At 46.4% G+C, this 25,667-nt stretch overlaps 1 protein-coding gene across 1 annotated transcript; it reads left to right on the top strand.

The window, feature by feature from the left end:
• Window positions 1–17,269: 17,269 nt before the first annotated feature.
• CCDC201 (coiled-coil domain containing 201) lies at window positions 17,270–19,942 on the top strand (the record flags this gene model as incomplete). The annotated part of the gene is made up of 2 exons (XM_081344494.1): window positions 17,270–17,728; window positions 19,856–19,942. The coding sequence occupies 2 exons, from the start codon at window positions 17,270–17,272 to the stop codon at window positions 19,940–19,942; spliced, it is 546 nt and encodes a 181-aa protein (XP_081200620.1).
• Window positions 19,943–25,667: the final 5,725 nt, after the last annotated feature.

Below are 25,667 nucleotides of genomic sequence, written 5' to 3'. Positions count from 1 at the left end.
TCATCGGACTTCCTTGGATTACAAATACAGCTTGATTTGGAATATTATAAGCTGTTTAGAGACAGAGTAACTGGCAAGAAATTACTATTAGTAAAATACTTTGGATTATAATTTTGATAGATTGACAACACAGAATTTTAGGATAAATTTTATACATTTTTTTCCTCTCTCTTTCATTTTCCCTTTTTCTACCTACTTCTTTTATCTGTTAGGAGCTTATTGGATTATAAATTTTGAATTACTTGGTGGATCACAAAGTATGATTAAAAGATTAAGATGAGTGTCCCAAATCTATCCAAAGCTGGCAAAAAAGTACCTTCTGCCCCCTCCTCTGCCTATGCAAATCCAGTCTACCGGACATCAATTGATACAATGCTTCAACAAGAAAAGGCTAATAATTTCCAGAAAGAGACACAAGCAACACTGCAAGCAATCCAAGAGGCAATTGCTACACATACCGCAGCTACAACAAGAAATCATGAAGAGATGAAAGATGACCTTGATAAAATGAATAAAAATAATAATAATATGGAGTCTCAATTTGAACATTTTAAACAGATGATCACAAAAAATGAACAAAGGATTAGAAAATAGAAGACAAATCAACAGAGGTGGATGAGAAACTAGAAGACTTAAAAGATGAAAACCAGAAATTGATGCAAATAAATAAATGCTCCTTCATCATTTTCTTGTAGTAGCACAGCCCCTTCCGCTACGTTGCTGGCATCTGCTTGGATCATGAATGGCTTGTCTCGATCAGGGTGTTTTAAAACTGGCTCAGCAAAAAAAAAAAAGTCTTTTTAGTCTCTGAAATGCAGCTGGGCATTCCATTAAGGTTGGTTAGGTTTTGTTCCCCCCCCTTTCATTTTTAATAAGTTTATGATAGGCAAAGCTATCTAGGCGAAGGGATGAAGTTGGCAAACCCCAGGAAGCTTTTTAATTGCTTTCTCGTGCAGGTTGGCACCCACTCTAGTACCACCTGAATTTTTTCAGGATCCATCTCGATGCCCTTGGGTGATATGTGGTAGCCCAGATAATCTATTCTTTCCTTGTGGAATTCGCATTTTGATAGTTTGGCATAAAGGTGAATGGCTCATAGTTTTTACAAAATGGTTCTAATTTCACATGTTCCTCCTTAGTTTCTGTGAAGATAAGGATGTTGTCCAGATAGACTAGGACCCCCTTATATAGGTGTTCCCTCAAAACATCATTGATTAAGTGCATGAAAACCGTGGGAGCTCCCTATAGCCCAAATGGTAGGACTTTAAATTGGTAGCATCCCATAGGACAGTTGAGTATGATTTTCCACACATCTGCCTTTTTTATTCTAATGCAGTAATAGGCTTCCCTTAAGTCCAATTTGGTGAAGATTTTTACCTTTGATAGGTGGGACAACATGTCCTTCATGAGGGGGTACCGGTTGCTTTTGCTTATTGCGTTCAAAGCATGGTAATCCACACACAGATGCAGGGTGCTGTCTTTTTTCTCTCTGAATAGGACTGGGGCTGCTACTTTAGAGGAAGCTGGCTTGATGAATCCTCTCTCCATATTCTTATCTATGAATTTTTGCATTTCCTGTAGCTCTTCAGGGCTCATGGAGTACAATCTGGGTTTTGGGAGCTTTGCTCCCGGCTTAATTTCTATTGCACAGTCTGTGGGTCAGTGGGGTGGTAGCTCATCCAACCTCTCCTTACTGAAAACTTCAGTAAGATCCCTGAAGATACCCTCAGGTATCTCGGATAACTCTTTCTCTCCTCCCACCACTGCTTTTTCCGCAGCACGGGTTTTTGGCACTCCCTGAGATGGCAGGTTTGACTGATCTTTCTTTGGGAATCTGAGTTCAGCTGTCCTCCAGTCCACTTGGGGGTTCCATTTCACTACCACACCATCCCTAATATTATTGGGCACTCCATGCCAGGGGTTAACACGAATGTTATGGTCTCCTCATGGTCCCCCAGGGTAAGGTGGATTGGTAATGTGGTTAGGGTGGCTGGCATTTCCCCTGCTATGGACCCATCTAATTGACCAAATGAGATTGGTTTCTTCAGCCTCCTCACTGGAATGTCCAGATTCCCTACCAGCATTGGACTAATAAGGCAATGCGTGCAGCCAGAGTCTTTTAGGGCTCTAACCTTGACAGCTTCAGGCATGGAGGGAGCTAGTATAGTCACTGTTCGGGTGAGGGGTATGATGGGTCAACTTACCAGGGGCTCATCCTCGGAGTTGTCATCTGATGAGTTGGACGCTTCTGCAGTGTAGGCCAGAGTTCCCTTCCCACATTGGGCAGAGGGGGGAAACTCTACACCTTCAGTGCCTTTCATGGCTGGCTCTCATGGTTTGGCTGGTGATGTCCCCGATTTTTCAGCTGGGGTCTGGTCTGCTTTCTCCTGGGGATTCTTCGAGTGGCATTCTGCAGAGTGATGTCCCTCTTTTCCACACTTGAAACAGCCGGTGGGCTTCTTGGCAGTGGCTTGTGACTTCACTGGCTTGTGTGATGGCTCAGATGGTGATCGGCTCCATGGCTTCCCTCTGTGATGTCTCTTGAGCAGGTTGATCTCGGCTTCCTCTGCCAGGATGTACCAATCATGCAGTCAGTGTGGGTCTCCCGGGGGAAGGCAGACATCATAGAGGTTGTAATTCAGGACATCCTTGAAATGGCTCAGCAGGATGTTTTCTGGTCAATTGAGTTTGCTAGCTATGGCTCGGAATTCCTGGGTGTATTCGGCCACTGGGCATCTGCCTTGCTTCACCGTCTTAATTTTTTCACAGGCCTTCCTGTATGCCACCAGGCCCTTGAACCATCATCTAAGGGAGAACATGAACTGGTTGAAATTCTGGGGCTCTGGAACATCGGAGTCATGCAGGTCCACTACCCAATCAGCTGCCACACCTGCACAATGTGGATCCAGGCCTTGTAATTTGGGATGTCTCGGCCATATTCTTCCATGTAGCTGAGGACTTAGGAAGAATCCCAGGTGTCATGTCTCCCCTCAGAACTTCACATCCGATGGCAGGAATTCAACGCCATCTGTGATGTCTCCCATCTCAATTGAGATGTCTCCCATCTTGATCAGAAGCTGCAGCATGGTGGAGGGTGGGGTCTGCTGCAGTGATGACTGCAGTTTCAGTGGTACCAGCAGTTTCCCCTGGACCTTGGCTTCGAACTCCCCCTCAGTGTCCCTCTTGCTGCAGCCTAAGGTAATGGTGCAGCTGCGGGGTTTGGGTTTCTCATCCTTGAGGGAGTCCAGGGTTGATTTCATCAGGTTGATGGTTTTCTCCAAAATCCATCTCAACTGTTCCATGTAATCTCCATTTTCGGTCAGGTGAAGAGACCTCTCCATCTCTTGCTTCCACCCCAGTTGGTGGCTGCCTCGTCTCAGTGTCACTTTTCTCGACTTCTTTTCCCACTCACTTTTCTTCCTGACACCCATCAACCATCGAGGTTTGTGGTTACGAATCTCTACCACTTCTTTCTCCAAGGTGTAGGACATCTCGGAGTCCAAGAGCTGGCAGGGTTCTGACTGGAGGGAGGGCTCTCCTTTCACAATGGCTTCTTCCTTGCTTGCACTGTTGTCCGATGTAGTGGATTTTGCAAAGTCCTCTAGTAAGGGTCTTCCTTCTGGGCTGACTATTACTGTAGATCCCATTTAATGTCAGGGCCCACTTCAAAACCTCATCCCAAGAAAGTAGAACTCATGGAAGCAAAGTCTTCCAAAAGGAACTTTTATTAGGAGAAGCTGATAGCAGGCATAATAGGCAGGATCTGAGGTTTTCCTTTGCAAATTGATAGGTTAAAGTGTCCCCAAGCAAACCCCACCCCATAGTTTGTCTGGTCATTTCAATCAGCCAATCCCCAGGTGGGAAAGGGGAGATAACATCAGGCCAGCTCTGGTTGTAACAGCAATGTTTAGGCAGCTCTTTGCACCTTCTCTTGAGAGCGAAGAGATAAGTCAGTTGCTGGAGGTTACATTCCTTTCTTCCTCCCCACTTTGCTAGCTGACAGTTTAGGGAGAAGAAAGTTCAGAAAGAAACAATGCAAGAAAGCAAAGTGTTTCATTGTAGCAATAGAGGAAGCCAAAGCAATAAACCTGCAATTGCTCCCCCCTCCCCTCCAGGAGTATGGCAGAACCCAGGGAGAGAAGAGAATGGAATTTGGGTTAGGTAAACAATAGGACAGCGACACAGGAAAGCAAGAAAAATATGCATTCTGACAGTATGTCTGACACACTTTTAAGGTTAATCCCTCTGCAAACTCTGGCATCCTATGCAACATTCTGAAGCTGGCATGGCCAAGCTTTCTGTGCAAGAGCTGAATCCATGAATCATGTTGTTCCACATTACCAAATGTTTGGGCACATTGAGCCATTTGTGCCTGCAACACATAAAGATTACCCTGTTTTATGCCCTGTGCACGTATATTCCCATTCCTTTTTATGAGACATTTCCCATTTACAAATCTGGTCTCCAGTTTGTCAAAACTGGAGACACTCAGTAAATTATGCTCCATTTCAAGCACACATAATTCATTATTAAACCTTTCCTCCAGACATGGAATCAGCACACTGCCTTTCCCCATGACTTTTGCCTTCTGGCCATTTGCTAAGGCCGCTGCATCTCCTCCAGTTGAATCCAATATAGAAAACAAGTTATAATCAGGGCTTTTTTTCTCATAGAACGCTCAGAACTGAGTTCTAGCACCTTTTTTGGATGGAACCTTGTAGGGTAGGCAAGGCGGGTTGTATGACATGTGTGAGTTCCGGCACCTTTTTCTTTTACAAAAAAAGCACTGGTTATAATTATTAACAATTGTTTGCCTAGCCCACCGGTCAGCAACCCATGGCTTTGGAGCTGCATGCAGCTCTTTCAGCTGTCTCCTGCAGCTCCCGGTCCTCCCCCACCATGTGCAGTCTAAAACAAAAGTGGGACTAAAAAAGTTCAACCAATCAATTCAAACTTCTCATGGAAAAAAACTTGTGACATGTGAATTGATTGGTTGAAGTTCTTTGGTTTGTGGGATTGCCCACAAGCTGTTTCTGAGACTGCCCACAAAACTCTTTTCTTCCTCTGACTGTACATGGTGGCAGTGGAGGAAGAGAGAGGAGGACTGCTGGAAAGGTGAGTGGGTCGGTCAGATGGGCTGTGTGGGGTGTGTGTGTTTCTGACCAGCATATGGAGTCTTGGGTGCTGCTAGACCACCTCCTTCTTTTTCCCCTTCTCTGTGTGTGTGTGCATGCACATTTGGCACCTCCAAGTCCATTGGTTTACCAGCGAGCCACCACCACCACCTCCTCCTTCCTTGCTGTCTCTCCTGTGGAGACGTGTTTGTGTCTCTCTGCAGCTCGATCCTTGAAGTGGCCCTGTTCTGTACCAGCCTGCTACCGGCCTTGCAGAAAAGGCAACCCCTTTACAGACGGCAAGAGGCTGGAATACGTCTGCCAAATTTATTACAAAAACAAACAAGACACGAACCAAGATACCAGAGCTTTGAAACACTATCTGAGCGGTTGCTTTCAGCAAACCAGCCCTCCCCACACAAGTCCTTTATAAAGAGTTCAGGGCGTGGCTTCTCTCTCCCTCCTTCCGAGAAGCCCCATTGCCTTCCTCTGTTTACTCCTACTTGACTGCCTCCTGCGTTGGGCGTCCTTGAACAGGGCCAGCTGTGGGTCATCTTCATCCACGCTGTCAGGCTCACACAGCTGGGTCTCCAGGTGGGAGGGGCCTGGCTGGGGGCTCTGCGGAGCCTCAAAGCCATCATCAGCAAGTTCTTCAACACCCCCCTCCTCCCCCTCATCTGAGTCATCCGACACAACTGCCGAACCCACAGGCTGACCCTGAATCACAACACTATCCCGCACCGCAGGGCCCTTCCCCCGGGTCTGCCGATCCGGATGCGGTCGAGATGGAAATTGTTCATGAAAAGTGGTCACCAACGCCGGGGCATGAACGGCGGTCGCGTCTTCCCAGGTGAAGTCCTCTGGTCCGTAACCTTTCCATTCAATCAGGTACTGGAAACGACCTTTCAGCCAACGGGAATCCCTGATGCTGGCGACCTCGTACTCGGGAGTGCTGCCTCCATCACGAGGTCCTGATGGGGGAGGTTCCACTCAGCGGAGTGGACAGGCCGGTTGCTCGGGGACCAACAGAGACCGATGAAAGACTGGGTGCACGCACAGGGAACGTGGCAGAGTTAAGCGATAGGCGACCGGATTGATGACAGCCTCGACTGGGAACGGTCCTAAATATCGGTGATCTAACTTTCTCACCGGCCGTGTTGACGGTAGGTTCCTGGTGGACAACCAGACCCGATCTCCCACCGATAGTGGAGGCGTATCCCGTCTTGACCAATCAGCAAACCTTTTCTAATCGGCCTTGGCCTTCTCTAACTGACGTCGCACCAATCAATGGATCGCCTGTAACTCTGCCATGAAGTCGTTCGCTGCCGGCTCCGGTGAGTCCACGGGAGAAAGGGGGAAAAACCGGGGGTGATATCCCACATTGGCCAAGAACGGTGTCATCTGTGTGGAGGTGTGCTGCGAATTGTTAAATGCAAACTCAGCTATGGCCAGATAGTCGACCCAATTGTTTTGCTGCAGATTGACGTAGCAGCGCAGATATTGTTCCAGGATACCAATGACCTTCTCGGTTCCCCCGTCAGTTTGAGGATGATGCGCGGACGAGAGGAAAATCTTGATATCCAACGCATGCATCAACTCCTGCCAGAAGCGGGCTGTAAACGGGGCCCCCCTATCAGAGACGACTCTATCAGGGAGACCGTGCAGCCGAAACACCTGCTGAGTGAACATACGACTAGTGGCGCGGGCTGACGGTAAGCCGCGACAGGGGATGAAGTGCGCCATCCGGGTTATCGTGACACTGGCTGAGGATGAGTCCCCTGAGTGGCCCTCCCGGAACGTAGAGCCGGTCACGATAATACAAGAGTCCATCCGTGACCGTCCAAGGAGAATCTGGCCCCACCTCCTCCTTCCGCTGAGCCACCCACACCTCCTGCTGCTGTGCCTCCCGGATCCGAGCCCGTATATCAACCGGCTCCCGCACCGCAGCAAAAGACTCGACGGGGATCACTGTCCTAGGCAGAAGCTTGTCTTCCACTTGGGAATATTCAGGCTTCCTGGACAGAGCATCCGCTCTTTGATTGTGCCCGCTAGGTATGTACCGAACCCGGAAGTCAAACCTCGCAAAGAAAAGAGACCACCGGATCTGGCGTTGGTTCAAATTCCGAGCAGTCTGCAGGCTTTCCAAATTCTTATGGTCCGTCCGGACCTCGATTTGATGCCGCGCTCCCTCCAGATGATGCCTCCAGGCCTCAAACGCCGCTTTGATGGCCAGCAGCTCCTCTCCCAGATTGTATAATTGCGCTCCGAAGGGTTCAGTTTTCGTGAATGGTATGCGCAAGGGAAGAGGGTACCGCTGGGCGTCGTTGCCTGATATAAATGGAATTAAAATAAATTAAAATAAATGTCGGAGGCGTCCGCCTCCACAACAAATGGCCGTTGCGGGTCAGGATGCTTCAAGATGGGCTCCTTCATGAAGGCTTCCTTCAAAGTCTGGAAAGCCTGTTGTTCTGGAGCGTTCCACTGGAACCGAGTCTTCTTCTGCAGGAGCCAGGTGAGGGGGGCTGTCAAGGCAGCAAACCCAGGGATGAAAGTTCGGTAATAGTTGGCAAATCCAAGAAGTCGCTGAACATCCTTCACGCGACGCGGGGGTTGCCAACTCTGCAAAGACTCAACCTTACTCGGCTCCATGGCGATGCCCTCAGGAGAAATGCGGTGACCCAGGAAATCGATGGTCACCCGTTAGAACTGGCACTTCTCCAACTTGGCAAACAGCCGATGTTCTCGGAGTCGCTGCAGAACCTGATGGAGATGCTGATGGTGCACCTCACGCGACGGGGAGTAGATCAGGATGTCGTCCAAGTAGATCACGACAAACTGATCCAACAAATCCCGGAAAATGTCATTCATGAAATGCTGAAACACGGTGGGGGCGTTGGTCAGGCCAAACGGCATCACCGTGTACTCAAAATGTCCATAGCGAGTACCAAACGCCGTCTTCCACTCATCACCCGGCCGAGCCCTGACGAGGTGGTAAGCTCCACGCAGATCCAGTTTCGTGAAGATCTTAGCCTCCCGGAGTCGGTCCAAGAGTTCGGGGATGAGGGGCAGCGGGTAACGGTTGTGCACCGTGATGGCGTTGAGTTTCCTATAATCGCAGCAAAGCCGCAATTCGCCCGACTTCTTTTTGACGAAGAGCACGGGTGCAGACACTGGCGAGGACGAGGGCCGGATGAAACCGCGGGCCAAATTCTTCTCCAGAAAGTCCCGCAATGCAGCCAACTCGGGGTCCGACATGGAGTACAAACGCCCCACTGGGAGAGGCGCATCAGGGACTAAGTCAATGGGGCAGTCATAGGGCCTGTGCGGGGGTAATTGATCCGCCTCTGTCTCGCTGAACACATCAGCAAAGTCGGACAGTTCGGGAAGCAAGGAAACCCCTGGGAAACCCTCCACCTGGCCGGCACAGATATGGCGGGAGTGGTCCACGCGCTGCAAGCTTGGGAAGGTGACCAAGTTCTGTGACCAATAGATCTGTGGGTCATGCGCCCGGAGCCATGCCAGTCCCAAGACCACGGGGAAGTGCAGGTCTGAGGTGATATAGAACTGGATGGCCTCCACATGGGAACTGATGGCCATACATTATGGTTGCGTGGCGGCCGTAATAGGCCCAGACAGGAGCACTCGACCATCGATAGTCTCCACTAACATGGGCGGATCCACCGGGCAGTGGGGAACAGCCCATTTGGCCACAAATGCTGAGTCCATAAAGTGGTGGCCCCAGAGTCAATTAAGGCATGGACTGGAATCCCCTCTGGCTTGCCAGGAAGGATCAGACGTGCCTCCAATATCAGATGCCGTGGAGGTCCACAGGCAGCATTGGAAAGACGTCGCTCAGTGTTGTTGTGGGACGCCCGATCTATCACACCGTCTAGATCGGGCTCGGGGCGTTTCCCGACAGAAAAGTAGGGGACTTTCTCGGGGCAGACTCGATCACTGATGCCTGCTGTCACTTCTTTGGGCAAAAAACAGCCAAATGTCCAGGGTCCCCACAGTAAAAACACAACCCCCCCGATCGTCGTCTGTTCATTTCAGTCACTGATAGACGAGACCTGGCGGCACCCAGCTCCATTGGCTCCTCCCTTTGAACTGGGGGCTCACGCACAACAGGGGCTGCAGGGGTCTGTGGGGTGGCACGGTGACTCCTTCGCTGCTGCAACCGAGCATCGATCCGCAGGCAGAGATGGATCAGCCCATTCAGGTCTGAGGGAATATCCACACGGGCCAGCTCATCCAACATCTCCTCCGACAATCCATCCTGGAAGGCATCCACGAGCGCAGCCTCATTCCAGGCGGAATCCTGGCTAAGCAGCCGGAAATCGCTGATATAGCCCTGTAGGGGGCGTTGACTCTGCCTCAGAGCTTTCAGATGTCGAGTAGCAGTCTGCGTCTTAATAGGGTCCTCATACATCAGATGCATATGATCACAAAACCCCACAAAGTTGTCCAACAATGGGCTAGGTTGAGCCAGCAGAGGCGTGCCCCAACGAGCTGCATCACCCGAAAGAAGGCTTAACACAAACCCCACCTTATCCCGGTCAGTGGGGAAATCAGCTGCTCTCACGCTGATAAAGAGTTGGCATTGTCCCAGGAAAGCAGGAAACAGTTCTGGAGTGCCTGTAAATTTATCCGGCATTGCAACTTGGCATTTTCTCCTGGGTGGGGGTGATGGTGGGGGTGCAGCATGAACCTGAGCTTGCAGTTGAGCCACCTGAACTGCCAGCAAAGTGAGTTGCTAGGTGAGCTGGGCATTCTCAGCACGTAGCTGCTCCATAATATTAGTAAGGGGTGGGAGGCTGAAAGCAAACTGTTCTGTACCAGCCTGCTACCGGCCTTGCAGAAAAGGCAACCCCTTTACAGACGGCAAGAGGCTGGAATACGTCTGCCAAATTTATTACAAAAACAAACAAGACACGAACCAAGATACAGGAGCTTTGAAACACTATCTGAGCGGTTGCTTTCAGCAAACCAGCCCTCCCCACACAAGTCCTTTATAAAGAGTTCAGGGCGTGGCTTCTCTCTCCCTCCTTCCGAGAAGCCCCATTACCTTCCTCTGTTTACTCCTACTTGACTGCCTCCTGCGTCGGGCGTCCTTGAACAGGGCCAGCTGTGGGTCATCTTCATCCACGCTGTCAGGCTTACACAGCTGGGTCTCCACCAGGTGGGAGGGGCCTGGCTGGGGGCTCTGCGGAGCCTCAAAGCCATCATCAGCAAGTTCTTCAACACCCCCCTCCTCCCCCTCATCTGAGTCATCCGACCCAACTGCCGAACTCACAGGCTGACCCTGAATCACAACAGGCCCTTTCATTGTCAAGCATCCCCATGGAAGTCAATGGAGGTCCACGGTGCCTCAAAAGGCCAATCATGGTGACTCCATTGACTTCCATGGGAATGCTTGGCAATGAAGGGGCCAATTGAAACCGCTCCCGGTAGTGCTGTTACTACTAGCACTTTTCCACTTGCTGCTTGGTTCCGATGAAACTGGAGAACCCCTGGATGCCACTGTTGGGGGTGTAGGAAGCTGCCTGGGTTCGGCCATAGCAGAGGTGGTGGTGAGAGAGATGTTGGAGGTCAGCCTCTGCCTCCCCCACAGAACCAAATTCCCATGCTGGCCCCCATGGCAGCAGCGGGCCCCAAGAGCTGGGCAATCATTCCAATGGCTGTGGCTCATGGATAACAGCACTAGGCTGCCCCAACAGCAGCAGCAGCAGCAGCCTTCCTGTTGCTACTGCCCGGCAGGCAGGCAGTGATGCCCAGACACACCGCTGCTCCTGCTGCCACAGCTGCCAATTTGGCAAGCCCTCATTTTCCTTAATCATCCCCTCCCCTTCCAACTTTTCCAACGAATACCCTAAAAACAAGCTGCATGCCTAGGTTCTAGCACTTTGACATTTCCAAACACCAACACCCTCTACTTCGCCCTACGCCAGCTACCTTCCATTCTAGGAAGGTGTTTCCTGCCTCCCTCTCCGGTTTACTTTGCCTGGACACACTGCTGCCCCTGCTGCCACAGCCGCCAAAGATGGCAAGCACGGCAGCTCCCCACTGGGGGTTTCCCGTATTCCATGATCCCTTGGCATAATAGCATGCAAGCACTGTGCTACCAGTCCCACCTGCCCCCTCCTCGCAAAGTAAACCAGACAGGGAGGTGAGAAGCACCCGTCCGCTGCCACCAAGAGCATGATGCATAGAGATGGTCTGCCTCCAGGAGGCTACGACTGCCATTGGCTTCTCCTGCAGTGGACACTGGGCTAGGCAAGCCAGGAGGGATGGAAGGGGGAACAGGGAAAGTTGCAGTTCCCACTCAACCCAGGAGTTTGCACGGGACTGACGGAGCCAGCAGCCCAGGGATGAGAAACAGATAAGCTGATGCTGGCTGGGCAAGTGCAGTGCATGGTCCAGGATGAAGGGCTCTTCTTGTGTCCACGCCTTTCCTTGGCTGAGCTTTGCAGGCTAAAGCCTCTCCTCAGCATCTTCGCCGTCATGCCCCCGAAAGCAGAGTGATGAGTCTGGTCTCCTCCTAGGTTGAATCAGCCCTCCCCTTATGCCTGCCTGAAGGGGTGGGGAAGGATGTCTGGCCCAATGATTTGACTGCGTGCATCTTTCCCTGGAAAGGCCAGCCCTGGAGCTGATGGGCTTCACCTTCCTAGCATGGGAGGTAGCCAGCATAGGGTGAAGTGTGTGGGGGAGGGTGTTCGGAACGTCAAATTGCCAGAACCTAGGCGTGGAGCTTGTTTTTACAGTGTGGCGGGGAGCTGTTCATTGGAAAAGTTGGAAGGGGAGGGGATGATTAAGGAAAACAAGGGCTTGCCATCTTTGGCGGCTGTGTTGGCAGGAGCAGCAGAGTGTCTGGGCAGCACTGCCTGCCTGCTGGGCAATAGTAACAGGAAGGCGGTGGAAGCTGCTGCTGCTGTTGGGGCAGCCTAGTGCTGTTGTCCAGGAGCTGAGTCACCGAAATGATTGCCCGGCCCTTGGATTGCCCGGACACGAGGCTGGCTCCAGGCAGTGATAACTGCTTCCTTGAGTGAGGGTAGTTTTCCTGCCGCCTTGAAGGAGGCAGTGGTGAGGCCCCTCCTCAAGAAGCCTGCCTTGGACCCAGCTGTATTAAACAACTTTCGTCCGGTCTCCAACCTTCGCTTTCTTGCGAAGGTTGTTGAGAGCGTGGTGGCGCATCAGCTCCCTTTGTTCCTGGAGGAAGCTGATTATCTGGAACCGTACCAATCAGGTTTCAGGCCCGGGTACAGCATGGAGATGGCATTGGTCGCTCTGGTGAATGATCTCTGGCGGGCTCAGGACAGGGGTTGTTCCTCTGTCCTAGTCCTATTAGACCTCTCAGCGGCTTTTGATACCATCGACCATGGTATCTTGCTGCGACGTCTCAGGGGGTTGGGAGTGGGAGGCACTGTTTTTCAGTGGTTCTCCTCCTACCTTCTGGGATGTTCGCAGTCGGTGTTGGCAGGAAGGCAGAGGTCGACCTCGAGGCCTCTCGTTTGTGGAGTTCCTCAGGGGTCGGTCCTCTCGCCTCTCCTGTTCAACATCTATATGAAGCCTCTGGGTGAGATCATTCGTGGTTTTGGAGTTGGGTATCATCACTATGCTGATGATACCCAGCTTTTCATTTCAACCCCAAACCACCCCAGTGATGCCCTCGATGTGATGTCCCATTGCCTGGAGGTGGTCCGGGTCTGGATGGGGAGGAACAGGCTTCGGCTCAACCCTGACAAGACTGAGTGGCTGTGCATGCCGGCATCTTGGGAAATTCAGATTATTCCACCTCTTACTATGGGGGGTGAGTTATTACCCACCGTAGATAGGGCTCGCAACTTGGGTGTCCTCCTAGATTCACAGCTCTCCTTGGATGATCATATAGGAGCTGTGACTAGGGGGGCCTTCACCCAGGTTCGCCTAGTGCACCAGTTGTGGCCCTATCTGGATCGGGATGCCTTGCGTACAGTCACTCATGCGCTTGTGACCTCTCATTTAGACTACTGCAATGCTCTCTACATGGGGCTGCCCTTGAGGACCACTCGGAGGCTTCAGCTGGTGCAGAATGCAGCCGCGCGAGTTGTGTTGGGGGTCTCCCGATACTCCCATGTTACACCTCTGCTCCGTGAGCTGCATTGGCTTCCAGTTGCCCTCTGGGTGAGATTCAAGGTGCTGGTGATGACCTATAAAGCCCTACATGGCATGGGTCTGGATTACCTACGGGAGCACCTGCTGCTGGCATCAACTTCCCTTCATCCAGTGCGCTCCCACAGAGAGGGCCTCCTCAGGGTGCCACTGGTCAGAGAATGTCGACTGGTGACCCCCAGGGGAAGGGCGTTCTCTGTGGGCATGCCAGACCTCTGGAACCGCTTACCGGTTGAGCTCCGGATGTCCCCCGACCTTCGCTCCTTCCGCCGTGATCTAAAAACTTATTTATTCGAACAAGCTGGCCTGGTCTGATGGGTTTGGGGTTTTTAATATTGATTTTAATTAATTTATTGCATCAGGCACAATTATTTAATTTTTTTTTAACTTTTGTATCTTGTATTTTTAATATTTATTGCCCTGTACACTGCCCTGAGTCCTTCGGGAGAAGGGCGGTATATAAATCAAATAAATATAAAAATATAAATAAATATATGTGGAGGACCTCCAGCATCTCTCTTGCTGCTGCCTCCACTGCTACTGTCATTGGCTTCTGCTACAGCCTAACCCAGGCAGCCTTCTCCACCCCCAGCAGTGGCATCCGGGGGTCTCCAGTTTCATCGGAATCAAGCAGCAAATGGAAAAGTGTTAGTAGTAGCAGCACTACCAGGAGCAGTTTCAATCGGCCCCTTCATTGCCAAGTGTCCCCATGGAAGTCAGTGGAGGCACTGCGGCTGGCTTTTCCAGTTGGTGAGTGAATGAGAGCAAGAGAGAAGCTTTGTCAAGCAAAGTCGAGTGAATGAGAATGGGGGCAGGGCCATTGCATGTCTTGCCTTAGGCTCCACTCTTCAATCAAGGCCCCTGTTCCATGCATGCATGCGCACACACATGTGCACATGCTTTTTGCGGCTCCCAGTTTTTTCTTTTGTGAGGGAACCAGTTCCGAGTGCCTCTTTCAATGTTTCAGGTTGCCGACCTCTGGACTAGCCCCACTGTCTATTTACCATTTCTCTCTGCTATTACAATAGCTAACTTTGCAACAGCAGCTTGTCCATTTGCTGCTGTTCTTCCTTGTAAACAGTCTTTTTTGAAATGAGTTTCAGCCCCACAAATGAAGCATTTCTTTTTCTAGTGTTCTTTCCTCTTGGTAATTCTCTGCTGAGATGCAATCTGATCTCTGCAGACAGTCAGTCTGCTGCTTTGCTCTCTGCTCCTTGGACACCCCCCCTCAGGAATTTCTCCTCATGGCTTCTTCTAAAATGGTGTGACTTTTCTTCAAAAATCAAACAGGCCTTAAGTGCTTCCATACTTAATTCCTGTTCTGGTCTGCATTCAAAATCAGCTGAAATGATGGCCCACATTTCATCAAGACTATTTAGTACTAAAAGCAACTTTTGAGATTCAGGAATATGCATTCTTTGCTGTTCGAATTCAACAAACAGTTTCTGCATGTGGAACAAATGCTCTTCTATGCTCTCATGTGGCAGCAGCCAGGTTCTGTATCATTGCCTCGATAATTGCACTATATTGCATGCTGAAGCACTCACATGGACACTTCTCAACTTCAGCTGAATATCTTTTGCATTTTTTAAATCAGCTACATTTAAGAATTGTTCATCTTCCTCACTTAAGATGATGTAAGCTAGTGCCTTATTATGCCTCCATTGATCTGCAGCTGCTAATTGCCTGTGGGGTGGATTAATCACAATATCCCTGAGCTCCTTAGCCTTCAGAAAGCATTCAATTTTTGCAGCCCAAATAAAATAATTCTTTTGTCCCAATCGAAGCAGAGAGCTCTCCTTTAAATTAGCCATTCTGCAAGTCTTCAGCTGATTCTTTGCCTTTATCTTTCTTAATTTAACTCAAACAATCCTTCAGCTTAATTACATCTTTGTGTTGAGCCTCAATCTTTTTCTTCAGTCTGAACTGTGTGCAAGAGCTGGCTGGGATCTGGGCCCATAACCCATTAGAGTTTTACAGCTTTCCAGCACAAAAATAAGCCCAAAAAATAAGCATACATTCAAAATGAGCAGGAGGCATAGCTTAGAAAAACTTTATCTATAATATATATATATATATAAACATGTTACATACAGTTTCATTCAGCTCTGGGGAATATCAATAACTCTTAACTTGGAGATCAGAAAAATACAAACATAGAGAAGGTTAAAGCATGCCCAGACCTAGGCTGGATCACATGCCTCACACAGCCAATACTGCGTCTTAATCAAAAACAGTTCTCATTTGCTGGTTTGTGGCTGTGGCTATTCCAGTTCATGAAATTTCTTACACAGTGACACTTAAGATTTACTCTATGTTAAAAGCAATGTTTTATCTCCATAAAAGATATATAAAATTAAAGTGCCAGTGGGAAATTAAAAAGCTGAGACCTCATCTTCATCTTATAAACAGTCAGTAGTGATGATTTTTGTCCATAATTTTAACATCTCACTTAGGGAATTGATCCATCATTTTGAAAACCATAAAAATAATGAATGACATATGATCAAAGTTGCAGATGCACGACATAGGATGAAAATTCTGCAGGAGCAGGTTAAAAAAGTTGTGAAGTTCCTTTCAACTAAATGACTACAGCTGAATCTTGTCTATTTAAATTTGCATTTTAAAAGGATTCTGGCCTTGGAAGGAGGAAAATTTTATAGTTCTGAAAATGTGCTCTAATTTAGCCTTACTCTCATTTGTTATAAATATTGGGCAGCTGGCATTATTTGGCTTCCAAAAGGAGAGAAAAGCTGGTAAGAAATTGCTCTCATTTTATATTCTTTTATTTAAAAATAAGCTTAAGGAGGCATGATTGAATTTTAAGAGTTTAATTTTAAGAGTTTCCAATCATATTTTTTTAATAACAAAGCCACAAGACTTAATGATAACTTTAACATTAACATAGTATCTTCAATAATACATTTGATAGCTTTAATGTGCCACATAGCTATCTGAGATTTTTAAAGCTACTGAACTGATGTGGGATAATTATTGCATGTAGCACTCGAGTAAAAAGAGAATGGAGAAAAGTCAGCAGTATTTAGTGAAATAGAATGGCTGTTTGTTTCTTTTCTTGTACAATAATTGATTCCAAAACAAATTGGGAAATAAATGTTGTTGCAATTTATACTGTGACATGAACTGGGACATTCTCAGGTGAAAGGGGGTTGGTTTTCACCAGTAAATCAACTGGCTTAAAGGTCAGAATTTCCTCTCCCACCCCTCTTTTAAAAAAACAAAACAAAAAAACAATCCATATGGTATGTTTTTAAAGGCCATTTGGTATTCAAAAGGAATATGACTTTTTTTTTCTTGATGTGGAATCACATGCACTTTATTTCTCTATGTTATGTAAGTATAAGTCACAGGAACAGGGTTGGTAAAAACAAAAAATGGGCCTGAAAGTAATGATGTCATTTTTATCTCCAAAGCATAGAGTTGTAGCAATATCTATTGAGTTTGTTGAGACCTATATTCTCTTAAACAAGAATGTTCAAAACCCCAACTTAGACCTGCTAAGTTGGAAGCAAAGTTTCAGTGGGCATTATTCTTCAGTAATGCATCATCCAATTCCAGTGTAGTAATTGGTAGGTCATTGAGACTTACACTGAAGAAGGCATGATTAGAACATGGAACCTCTTCTCTTTCTGTATCTTCTGGTGTCATATGTATTCAAGGGGTAGATAAATAGCTTCAAATAGTCCTTTGGGGAGATCAAGTTTGTGGCATTCCTCATTAGGAATGCCCACAAATGCACAAAAGATTTATTACCACACAGAATCCCTAGCTGATCAGCAACCATGGTAATATGGTAATTTAATATGAATGGGTGCCAGTTTAAAAAAAATTAAGCAACAATTGTTTCATATGCCATATACTTAAGTATTGATTTTATTTATAGGTAACATTCCAAAGATGTCAGAGGAAAGTATTTCCTTGAGGCAGACAAAAATGGCAATAGTGAAACACAGCACTCCAAAAGAAGGGTTAATTTGCTCTAAAACATGCTTTCACTTTCAAATTCATTGGCGTCTCTACCTTCCTTGCCAAATAAATTAATTCAAGTAAGTTCATCATTTGAGGACAATCCTGATGGATGGAGCTCACAATATTTGAAGACTATCTGTTATGGAGAGCCAAGCAATAGCTCCCAGATTGTGTTTCCAAGAAGGTTTTCAACTATAATAGGTTCAGAGGAATCTACAGAAGCATTTCAAAAAACAAGTCCATTTCCAATGTTGCCGAGGAAAAGATCCAGTAATTGCAGTGATGCACAGTCCAATGAAAGCTTGGCTGGCACAACAAAAACAAAAAGTGGACAAGAAGCAACTATCTTTAAAGAATCAGTAACAAAAAATAAAATAAAAAAGATATATAAAAAAAGAGTTTGTGGTAAATGCTTCTCTCCCATGCTCTTTTTTAAAAATAAATTTAAGGGGTTCTATGAAAGCTATAGGGACGCGGTGGCTCAGTGGGTTAGGACGGTGAGCTTGTCGATCAGAAGGTCGGCAGTTTGGCGGGTCGAATCCCAAGTGCTGTGTAACAGAGTGAGCGCCTGTTAGTCGTCCCAGCTTCTGCCAACCTAGCAGTTCGAAAGCACGTAAAAAAATGCAAGTAGAAAAATAGGGACCACTACGGTGGGAAGGTAACAGCGTTCTGTGCACCTTTGGTGTCTAGTCATGCCGGCCACATGACCACGGAGACGTCCTCGGACAAGTGCTGGCTCTTCGGCTTTGAAACGGAGATGAGCACCGGCGCCTTGAGTCGGAAACGACTAGCACACATGTGCGGGGGAACCTTTACCTTTACCTTATGAAAGCTATAGGTGCTTATTAAAAACCTAATAATGGTGGCTATAGTTGAATCATACAAGTAGGGAGAAGTTTCACCTTCTGATCTGTGTTCAGTGTCTATGTCTATGACTTGAGGAAGTTACTAGGATTTGGAAAACCAAATGACGGGTAGCTGCAGAATAGTGAAGTATGCTCATCCTGGGCTCAGCACCAGTTGTTGGTTATTGTTGGCCATGTTGGAATTAATTAAATCTAAAAAGCCACTATTTTCCCATCCCTATCACAGACAATTGAAGCTGAAAGAAGATAGAACAGGGGTCTTCAAACCTGGCCCTTTTATGACTTGTGGACTTCAATTCCCAGAATTCCTCAGACAGAGTACCTGGCTGAGAAATTTTGGGAGTTGAAGTCCACAAGTCATAAAAGGGCCAAGTTTGAAGACCCTGGAATAGAAATAAGGTAGGGGGGGGAAAACAAGTAGTGTTATATAATCTGAACAAATCTATAGGTATGAACAAATCTTCCATAATCTTGAACAACTGCTATCAAGCTGCTTTAAAAATATAAAGCATTTTCTTATTTAAACTGGAACATAAAAAGAATGATTGCTTTTTTAAAAAAAGTAGTGTTCAGCAAAGATTTTTGGTGCCATTCCTATCCCAAATTAATTAGGAATTTCTGGGTGCCTATGATTTGCATGAAGTTTCTATCATTTGTTTACAGCAGCATTGCTGCTTCTGTAGGTCATAATTCAGAATTATTTTGTCCCAATTAGGCAGTGGTATTATTTCCCCAGTCTATTTTATTTGCACATCATTCCTGTTAATTAAGTTGGTGGGAGGAGCAGTAATAAGTGTAAAATCAACACTGTTCATTTTAACTGAGAAGAAATATGATCTTCCCAATAGAAGAAAAGGTAAAGGTAAAGGTTCCCCCGCACATGCATGCTAGTCGTTTCCAACTCTAAGGTGCTCATCTCCATTTCAAAGCTTGTCCGAGGATGTCTCCATTGTCATGACTGGATGCCAAAGGCGCACAGAACACTGTTACCTTCCCACCATAGTGGTCCCTATTTTTCTACTTGCATTTTTACATGCTTTCGAACTGCTAGGTTGGCAGAAGCTGGGACAAGTAACAGGCGCTCATTCTGTTACGCGGCATTCAGGATTCGACCCGCCAAACTGCTGACCTTCTGATCGACAGGCTCAGCATCATGACCTTAAATCTGTAGAAACCTCTGAACACCTACATTGCTGCTGTAATTATGAAGAATATTCTTGTTCTAAATCAAAGATCCTGGATTTTTTTTGGAAGTGAAAATATCATAATCATACAGATAATGTCTTTCATACTTAATCAAAATTGTTCTTGATAAGTTGATACTCACAGAAGATTGGAGGAGCAGCAATTTTATTCATGACTCCAGATGTATTTCAGGGGTTGCACAAAAAAAACCACCCTCCTTTGGGAGGAATTGGGGAAAAATACTTTTTCTCCCCCATTTGATATTAAATTGAATACTGTAACAGCCGAGGTGAAGTCCTCCTCAAATGTTTGCCAATTAGTTCTCAGCAAGCCAGAAAAAAATGCTGTTTGTAATCTCTCAAATCTTTATTTGGTTTCAGTAGATATGTTTAAAATTTGTATTTTTATGTTCAATTATAAAAGACCAGTTAAATTAAATCACTTAAAATTCATTTAAAATGTTTGATCATGCCATTCAACTCCTAAATGGTACAAACATTGTGTTAATTTTAGCATGACAATACAAAATATAATTTTTCTTCTCAATTGCAGGAAGAAGGAGTTAGACAATGGGAATTACATCAACTTAAAAACATTGAAGAAGCAACTATTCATGAACTAACAATTGAATACATTTGAATCTGAATTAGAACAAGCAGTGAAAAAGATTACAAGACTCTGTAATATTGCAAGAATCGTAATTCATGACCTTGTGACCAGTATGAACTTTGTTGTATTGAAGTTGTAGCATTGGTGAACAATTAATGAATGTACCCTCAACAAGATGTGGAGAAATTATGTGAGGGTTGCTTGTAAAATAAACTTTGCTGGCAAAAAAATATATCTTTATCTATAGAGTAATAGTAGATGATGCAATGAGGGATGTTTTTCCTCTTAGTATGGGGAAAGATCAAATGGGACCATGATCAGAGGACAACATTTGGATTACTTATTAATGACATGTGTTTTCCATTCTTTAAGGCTATGATATTTCTCAATGAACCCATTATTTGTCTCTCTTCTTTTCCACCCATCTCCTTATCAGGTCATAGTTTGCAGTTTTCAGATATACACATTATGTTGCCATTAAAGACTATAAATTATGTTTACTACCAATAACAGGATTTGCAAAGCATGAAAGAAAAAGAAAGAGGCTATCTGAGCACAAAAGTCTCACCTGCCTGGCAATGCATGTTTCTGCATTTGAATTATTCCAGATCAAGATGTAGAACTGTTTCTATGTGCTTTGTGAATCCAAGACTTCAAGTACAATATCTGTCAGAATCCATTTATATCACATTTCATAAATGTATAGGTAGAACAATGTGCTTATTCTGGGGATTCTGCCATCTCTCCGAAGGGAGGGGGAGAGGATAGACTTTAGGCATCTTCAAACAACAGGGAACATTTGAACAAAAAAGGAAGCAATAACCATAAAACCAAGGAGAGTTCCCTTTCCCATGGAAGGGCCTGACATCTGACCAAATGGATGAGGGGAGGGGCTGAAATGGGAATGCTTTATATAGGATTGAAATGTAACTTTGTTAGATTCCGTCTTGTATTGCCACAATCGATTCCATCCTAGTAAACATTTTCCTTTTGGACTAAACTTGCATCCAAGAGTTCTTATTTCCTAAGATGTGGATTGAGGTGGGTCCTGACAGTAGACGGAATCTGCTTTAAGAGTCAACCTGGAAGGGAAAACCTTACCGGGGGACTTTGCAACAAATACAGTGTCTGGCGATGAAGCAAGAGAGGAGGGAAGCCCCATGGAGAGGGAGTCTTCCCCCCCAAATGGAATCCCAGAGACAATGGGAAGCTGAAGCAGCATATTCCCCTGGGGAAGAAGCGGTGGAGCAGTACGACCAAAAACCCCGATGGTCGATGGGTGTTGGAAGGAAAAGTGAGTGGGAAAAGGCTTCGGGAGAAGTGACCCTGAGGCAGAGTAACCACCAACCGGAATGGAGGCAAGAGATGGAGAGTTCCCTGCACGCCAGTGAGGAGGAGCGGATCCTGGAAAAGGCCATTGATCTGATGAAAGCAACCCTGAGCTCACTGAGGGAGGAGAGAGCTGAAAATCGCAACCGAGGCAGCGCCTGGGGACGTAACTGGAAAGGTAACAGACGGGATCCAACACCTGAAACCCCGGGGCCATCCAATGGAACAGGAATTGCTGCCTCAGCAGTACCCACCCACCCCAGAACCACAGACGGGGACCAGGATGAGGAGCGATACCGGCCCCGGCGCAGACAACGCTCCCGCCCCTGGAAGTCAAATTCAAGGGGGAGCCATCACGACTGGGATTTTTCCTAACCCAAGTCCTCAGCTACATGGAAGAGTACGGACGGGACATCCCCAGTGACAAAGCACGCATCCGAATTGTGCAATCTGCCCTGGACGGGACGGCTGCAGACTAGGTGGTGAACTTGCATGACTCCAACGCCCCAGAACTCAACGACTTCAACCGATTCATGTCATCTTTGAGGCGGCGGTTCGAGGATCCTTTGGCTGACCGTAAGGCCCGGGAGAGAATCAAAATGGTGAGGCAGGGAAGGCGAGCAGTGGCTGATTATACCCAAGAATTCCAAGCCATTGCCAGCAAGCTGAACTGGCCAGAAGACATCCTCCTCAGCCACTTCAAAGACGGTCTAAACTACGACCTGTATGACGCTTGCCTGCCTCGAGGAGACCCACCCCATCTCGACGACTGGTACATCCTGGCGGAGGAAGTGGAAATAGACCTACTGAAGAGACACCGCAGAGGAAAACCATGGGGCCGCCTGCCACTCGAGCAAACACGCGAGGGGGAAAAACCACCAGCCACAGCCAAAAAATCAACAGGTTGCTTCAACTGCGGGAGAGAGGGCCACCGTGCTGCAGAATGTCGTTCAAAAGCCCCCCCACGAAAACCAGAGGCATCATCCTCCAAGAAGCCGGGGAAGCCCCAAGGCAACACAAAAGAATCTTCCATGAAGGGGACAGAGGCTGTAGAGTCCACAATTCCTGCCAGGAACTGGGAATGGACTCCGGCCTGCACCGCAGGGACGGTGGACAACTCAGAAGACAGCTCAGAGGGAGAACCATTGGTAAGTGGACCCCTTCCACCCATACTTAAGACAGTGACTATATTAGCTTCCCCTATGCCTGAAGCAGCCAAAATAAAAGCTCTGATAGACTCTGGGTGCATCCGCTGCCTTATCAGCCCAACGCTGGTGGAGAGATTGAGCATCCCAGTGAGGAAGCTAAAACAACCAATCTCTTTTAGTCAATTAGATGGGACAATAGCAGGGGGAGGACCAGCCACCCTAGCCACTTTACCAATCCACCTATCACTGGGGCCCCATGAAGAGGACTTAACGTTTATAGTGGCCCCAGGCATGGAATGCCCAATGATCCTAGGACTGGAATGGCTGAAGAAATGGAACCCCAGGATAAACTGGAGGACAGCAGAACACAATTTCCCAAAGGGGGGGCAGAAGAACTTAGACTCCAAAAGCACCCCCCAACCCAGAGGGAGGAGACAGCAGCAGTGGGGAAAGAGAAGGGGTTACCAGAGATACTGGAGGAATACAGGGACCTGGCTGAGGTTTTCAGTGAGGAAAGAGCAGATGAGCTTTCCCCCCCCCCACTGCCCCACAGACTGCACCATAGAATTCAAACCTGGGGCAAAACTCCCCAAACCCAGGATGTATGCCATGAGCCCAAGGGAAATGGCAGAAATGGAAAGATTCATAAAGAAAAACTTAGAAAGAGGATTTATTGAGCCTGCCAAACCCAAAGTGGCCGCCCTGGTTCTGTTCAGGGAGAAGGATGGGTCTTTTCGCTTGGTTGTGGAATATAGAAATTTGAACACAATTAGTGAATGTAATCTGTACCCCCTTCCCCTAATGAAGGATATGCTATCCCACCTATCGAAAGGAAAGATTTTTACCAAACTAGACCTGAGGGAAGCATACTACCGTATTAGGATTAAGGAAGGAGACGAATGGAAGACTGCATTCAACTGCCCAATGGGGTGCTATCAATTCAAAGTATTGCCATTCGGACTGCAAGGGCCCCCCGCAGTCTTTATGCAATTAATTAATGATGTGCTGAGAGAGCACCTATATAAGGGGGTCCTGGTTTACCTCGATGACATCCTTATCTTCACAGAAACCCACCTCAATCCACATCTTAGGAAATAAGAACTCTTGGATGCAAGTTTAGTCCAAAAGGAAAAGGTTTACTAGGATTGGAATCGATTGTGGCAATACAAGACGGAATCTAACAAAGTTACATTTCAATCCTATATAAAGCATTCCCATTTCAGCCCCTCCCCTCATCCATTTGGTCAGATGTCAGGCCCTTCCATGGGAAAGGGAACTCTCCTTGGTTTTATGGTTATTGCTTCCTTTTTTGTTCAAATGTTCCCTGTTGTTTGAAGATGCCTAAAGTCTATCCTCTCCCCCTCCCTTCGGAGAGATGGCAGAATCCCCAGAATAAGCACATTGTTCTACCTATACATTTATGAAATGTGATATAAATGGATTCTGACAATATCAATGATATTTGATTGACTCCTTCTAACAAATGTTATGTGTTATAGCCATCCAACGTATACCAAGCAAGCCCCATTTGGTTTTTACATTAACAAGCCAGCTTGCTATTTATCATGCTGGTATCCATAGCATTTGATTTATTGCTTTGTAATGCAATATGTGATATAAATCTGGACTGTGTGCAGCATTGTGATACCTAAACAACATCTTCTGTTTAATTGCACTTATAGTTGCAATTGGTTTTAACATGTCCAATAATTCCATAAAAGGTTTACAGGTATTTTTGAAGAATATTTTGTAACAGGATTTCACTTTGTTTAATCAATGACATTTTTAAATGTTGACAGACAAAAGAGAAGGTCAAACATGAAGATGTAAAAAATGAATCCAAATTATATTGTCATGTGACACTTTTCACGACTAGACAAAAAAGTATGGCACAACACAGGTCAAGCTGACTTAGACGATAATTTCAGATAGAGATACTGGGTGTGGATGGTTATTGGGTATTCACAGCTGTCTCCCAGCATGTCAGGTTGACCCAGCTTGTTTTATTCCAACTAAAATTCAAAGTTAATTGCATCTAGCTCAACTGGACTCAACTCAGATTTGCTATTACTACTAGGCATATATAGTCACAGTATATTTGTTGAGGGATGTGGAACCTGCCCAGCATTAATGATACAATGGAAGATTCTGGGTCCCCCCTTTTTTTAAAGGAAAAGGCTTACAAGTTATTTTAACTAGTTGATATTTTGGAGCTGCAATTACCACCTAATATGTGTAAGGTTTTGGAGAAAGTGTCCCTTTCTGAAGTAATAAAAAAGGTAGTGCAGTGGTTAGAATGCATTGTTTCAGACGAAGGTTGATTTAGCTTTCCATCTTTCCAAGATTGGTAAAATGAGGAGCCATTGTTGGGGTTAATATGGTGGCATCGTTAACTGCTCAAAGAGTGCTGTAAAGCACTATAGGGTGGTATATAAGTCTAAGTGCTATTGTTATTGTTTGAAGAATTTCTGGAAACAGTAGATGTTATACTCATGTTTCAAAGTAAGATGATTGTGAGTACTATAGTCAATCATAATTAGGAAATGATTGGTGGAGGATCTTTTGCACTAGGTACAATTGAAGGTACTTGTAAAGTAGATATGGGACTATTAGGTGTTTATTTCCCACTTCTATCCGACTTTGGATGAACAATTGGTGAAATGCAGCATCAAAGTGCAATAGAAAATGACCCACAATAACACTAATAATCACAGTTAATGTAATGAAGAAATGAGATCACCATCAGGACTCATCAGGACTCCAAATATGATGAAAAATCCAGCTAATTGGGAAGGAGGGAAAGAGCACTAGGTATTTATTTATTTATTTATTTATTTATTTATTTATTTATTTATTTATTTATTTATTTATTTAATTTTTTTTATACCGCCCTTCTCCCGAAGGACTCAGGGCGGTGTACAGGGCAATACAATAAAATACAATATATAAAAATTAAAAAATATTAAATACAATGGCCCAATTCAATAAATTAACACAATAGCGTTAAAATACCCCAAAACCCATCAGGCCAGGCTGGCCTGTTCAAATAAATATGTTTTTAGGTCACGTCGGAAGGAGCGAAGGTTGGGAGCCGTCTGGAGCTCCACTGGTAAACGGTTCCAAAGGTCTGGCGTGCCCACAGAGAACGGCCTCCCCCTGGGGGCCGCCAGTCGACACTCTTTGACCGACGGCACCCTAAGGAGGCCCTCTCTGTGGGAGCGCACTGGACGAAGGGAAGTTGATGCCGTCAGCAGGTGCTCCCGTAAGTAACCCGGACC

Source organism: Vipera berus, assembly GCF_964194415.1.
Source record: "Vipera berus genome assembly, chromosome: Z".
In the NCBI taxonomy this organism is placed as follows: Eukaryota; Metazoa; Chordata; class Lepidosauria; order Squamata; family Viperidae; genus Vipera; species Vipera berus.
The sequence above is the reverse complement of the archived record's forward strand: the minus strand, read 5'-3'. Positions and strand labels throughout refer to the sequence as shown.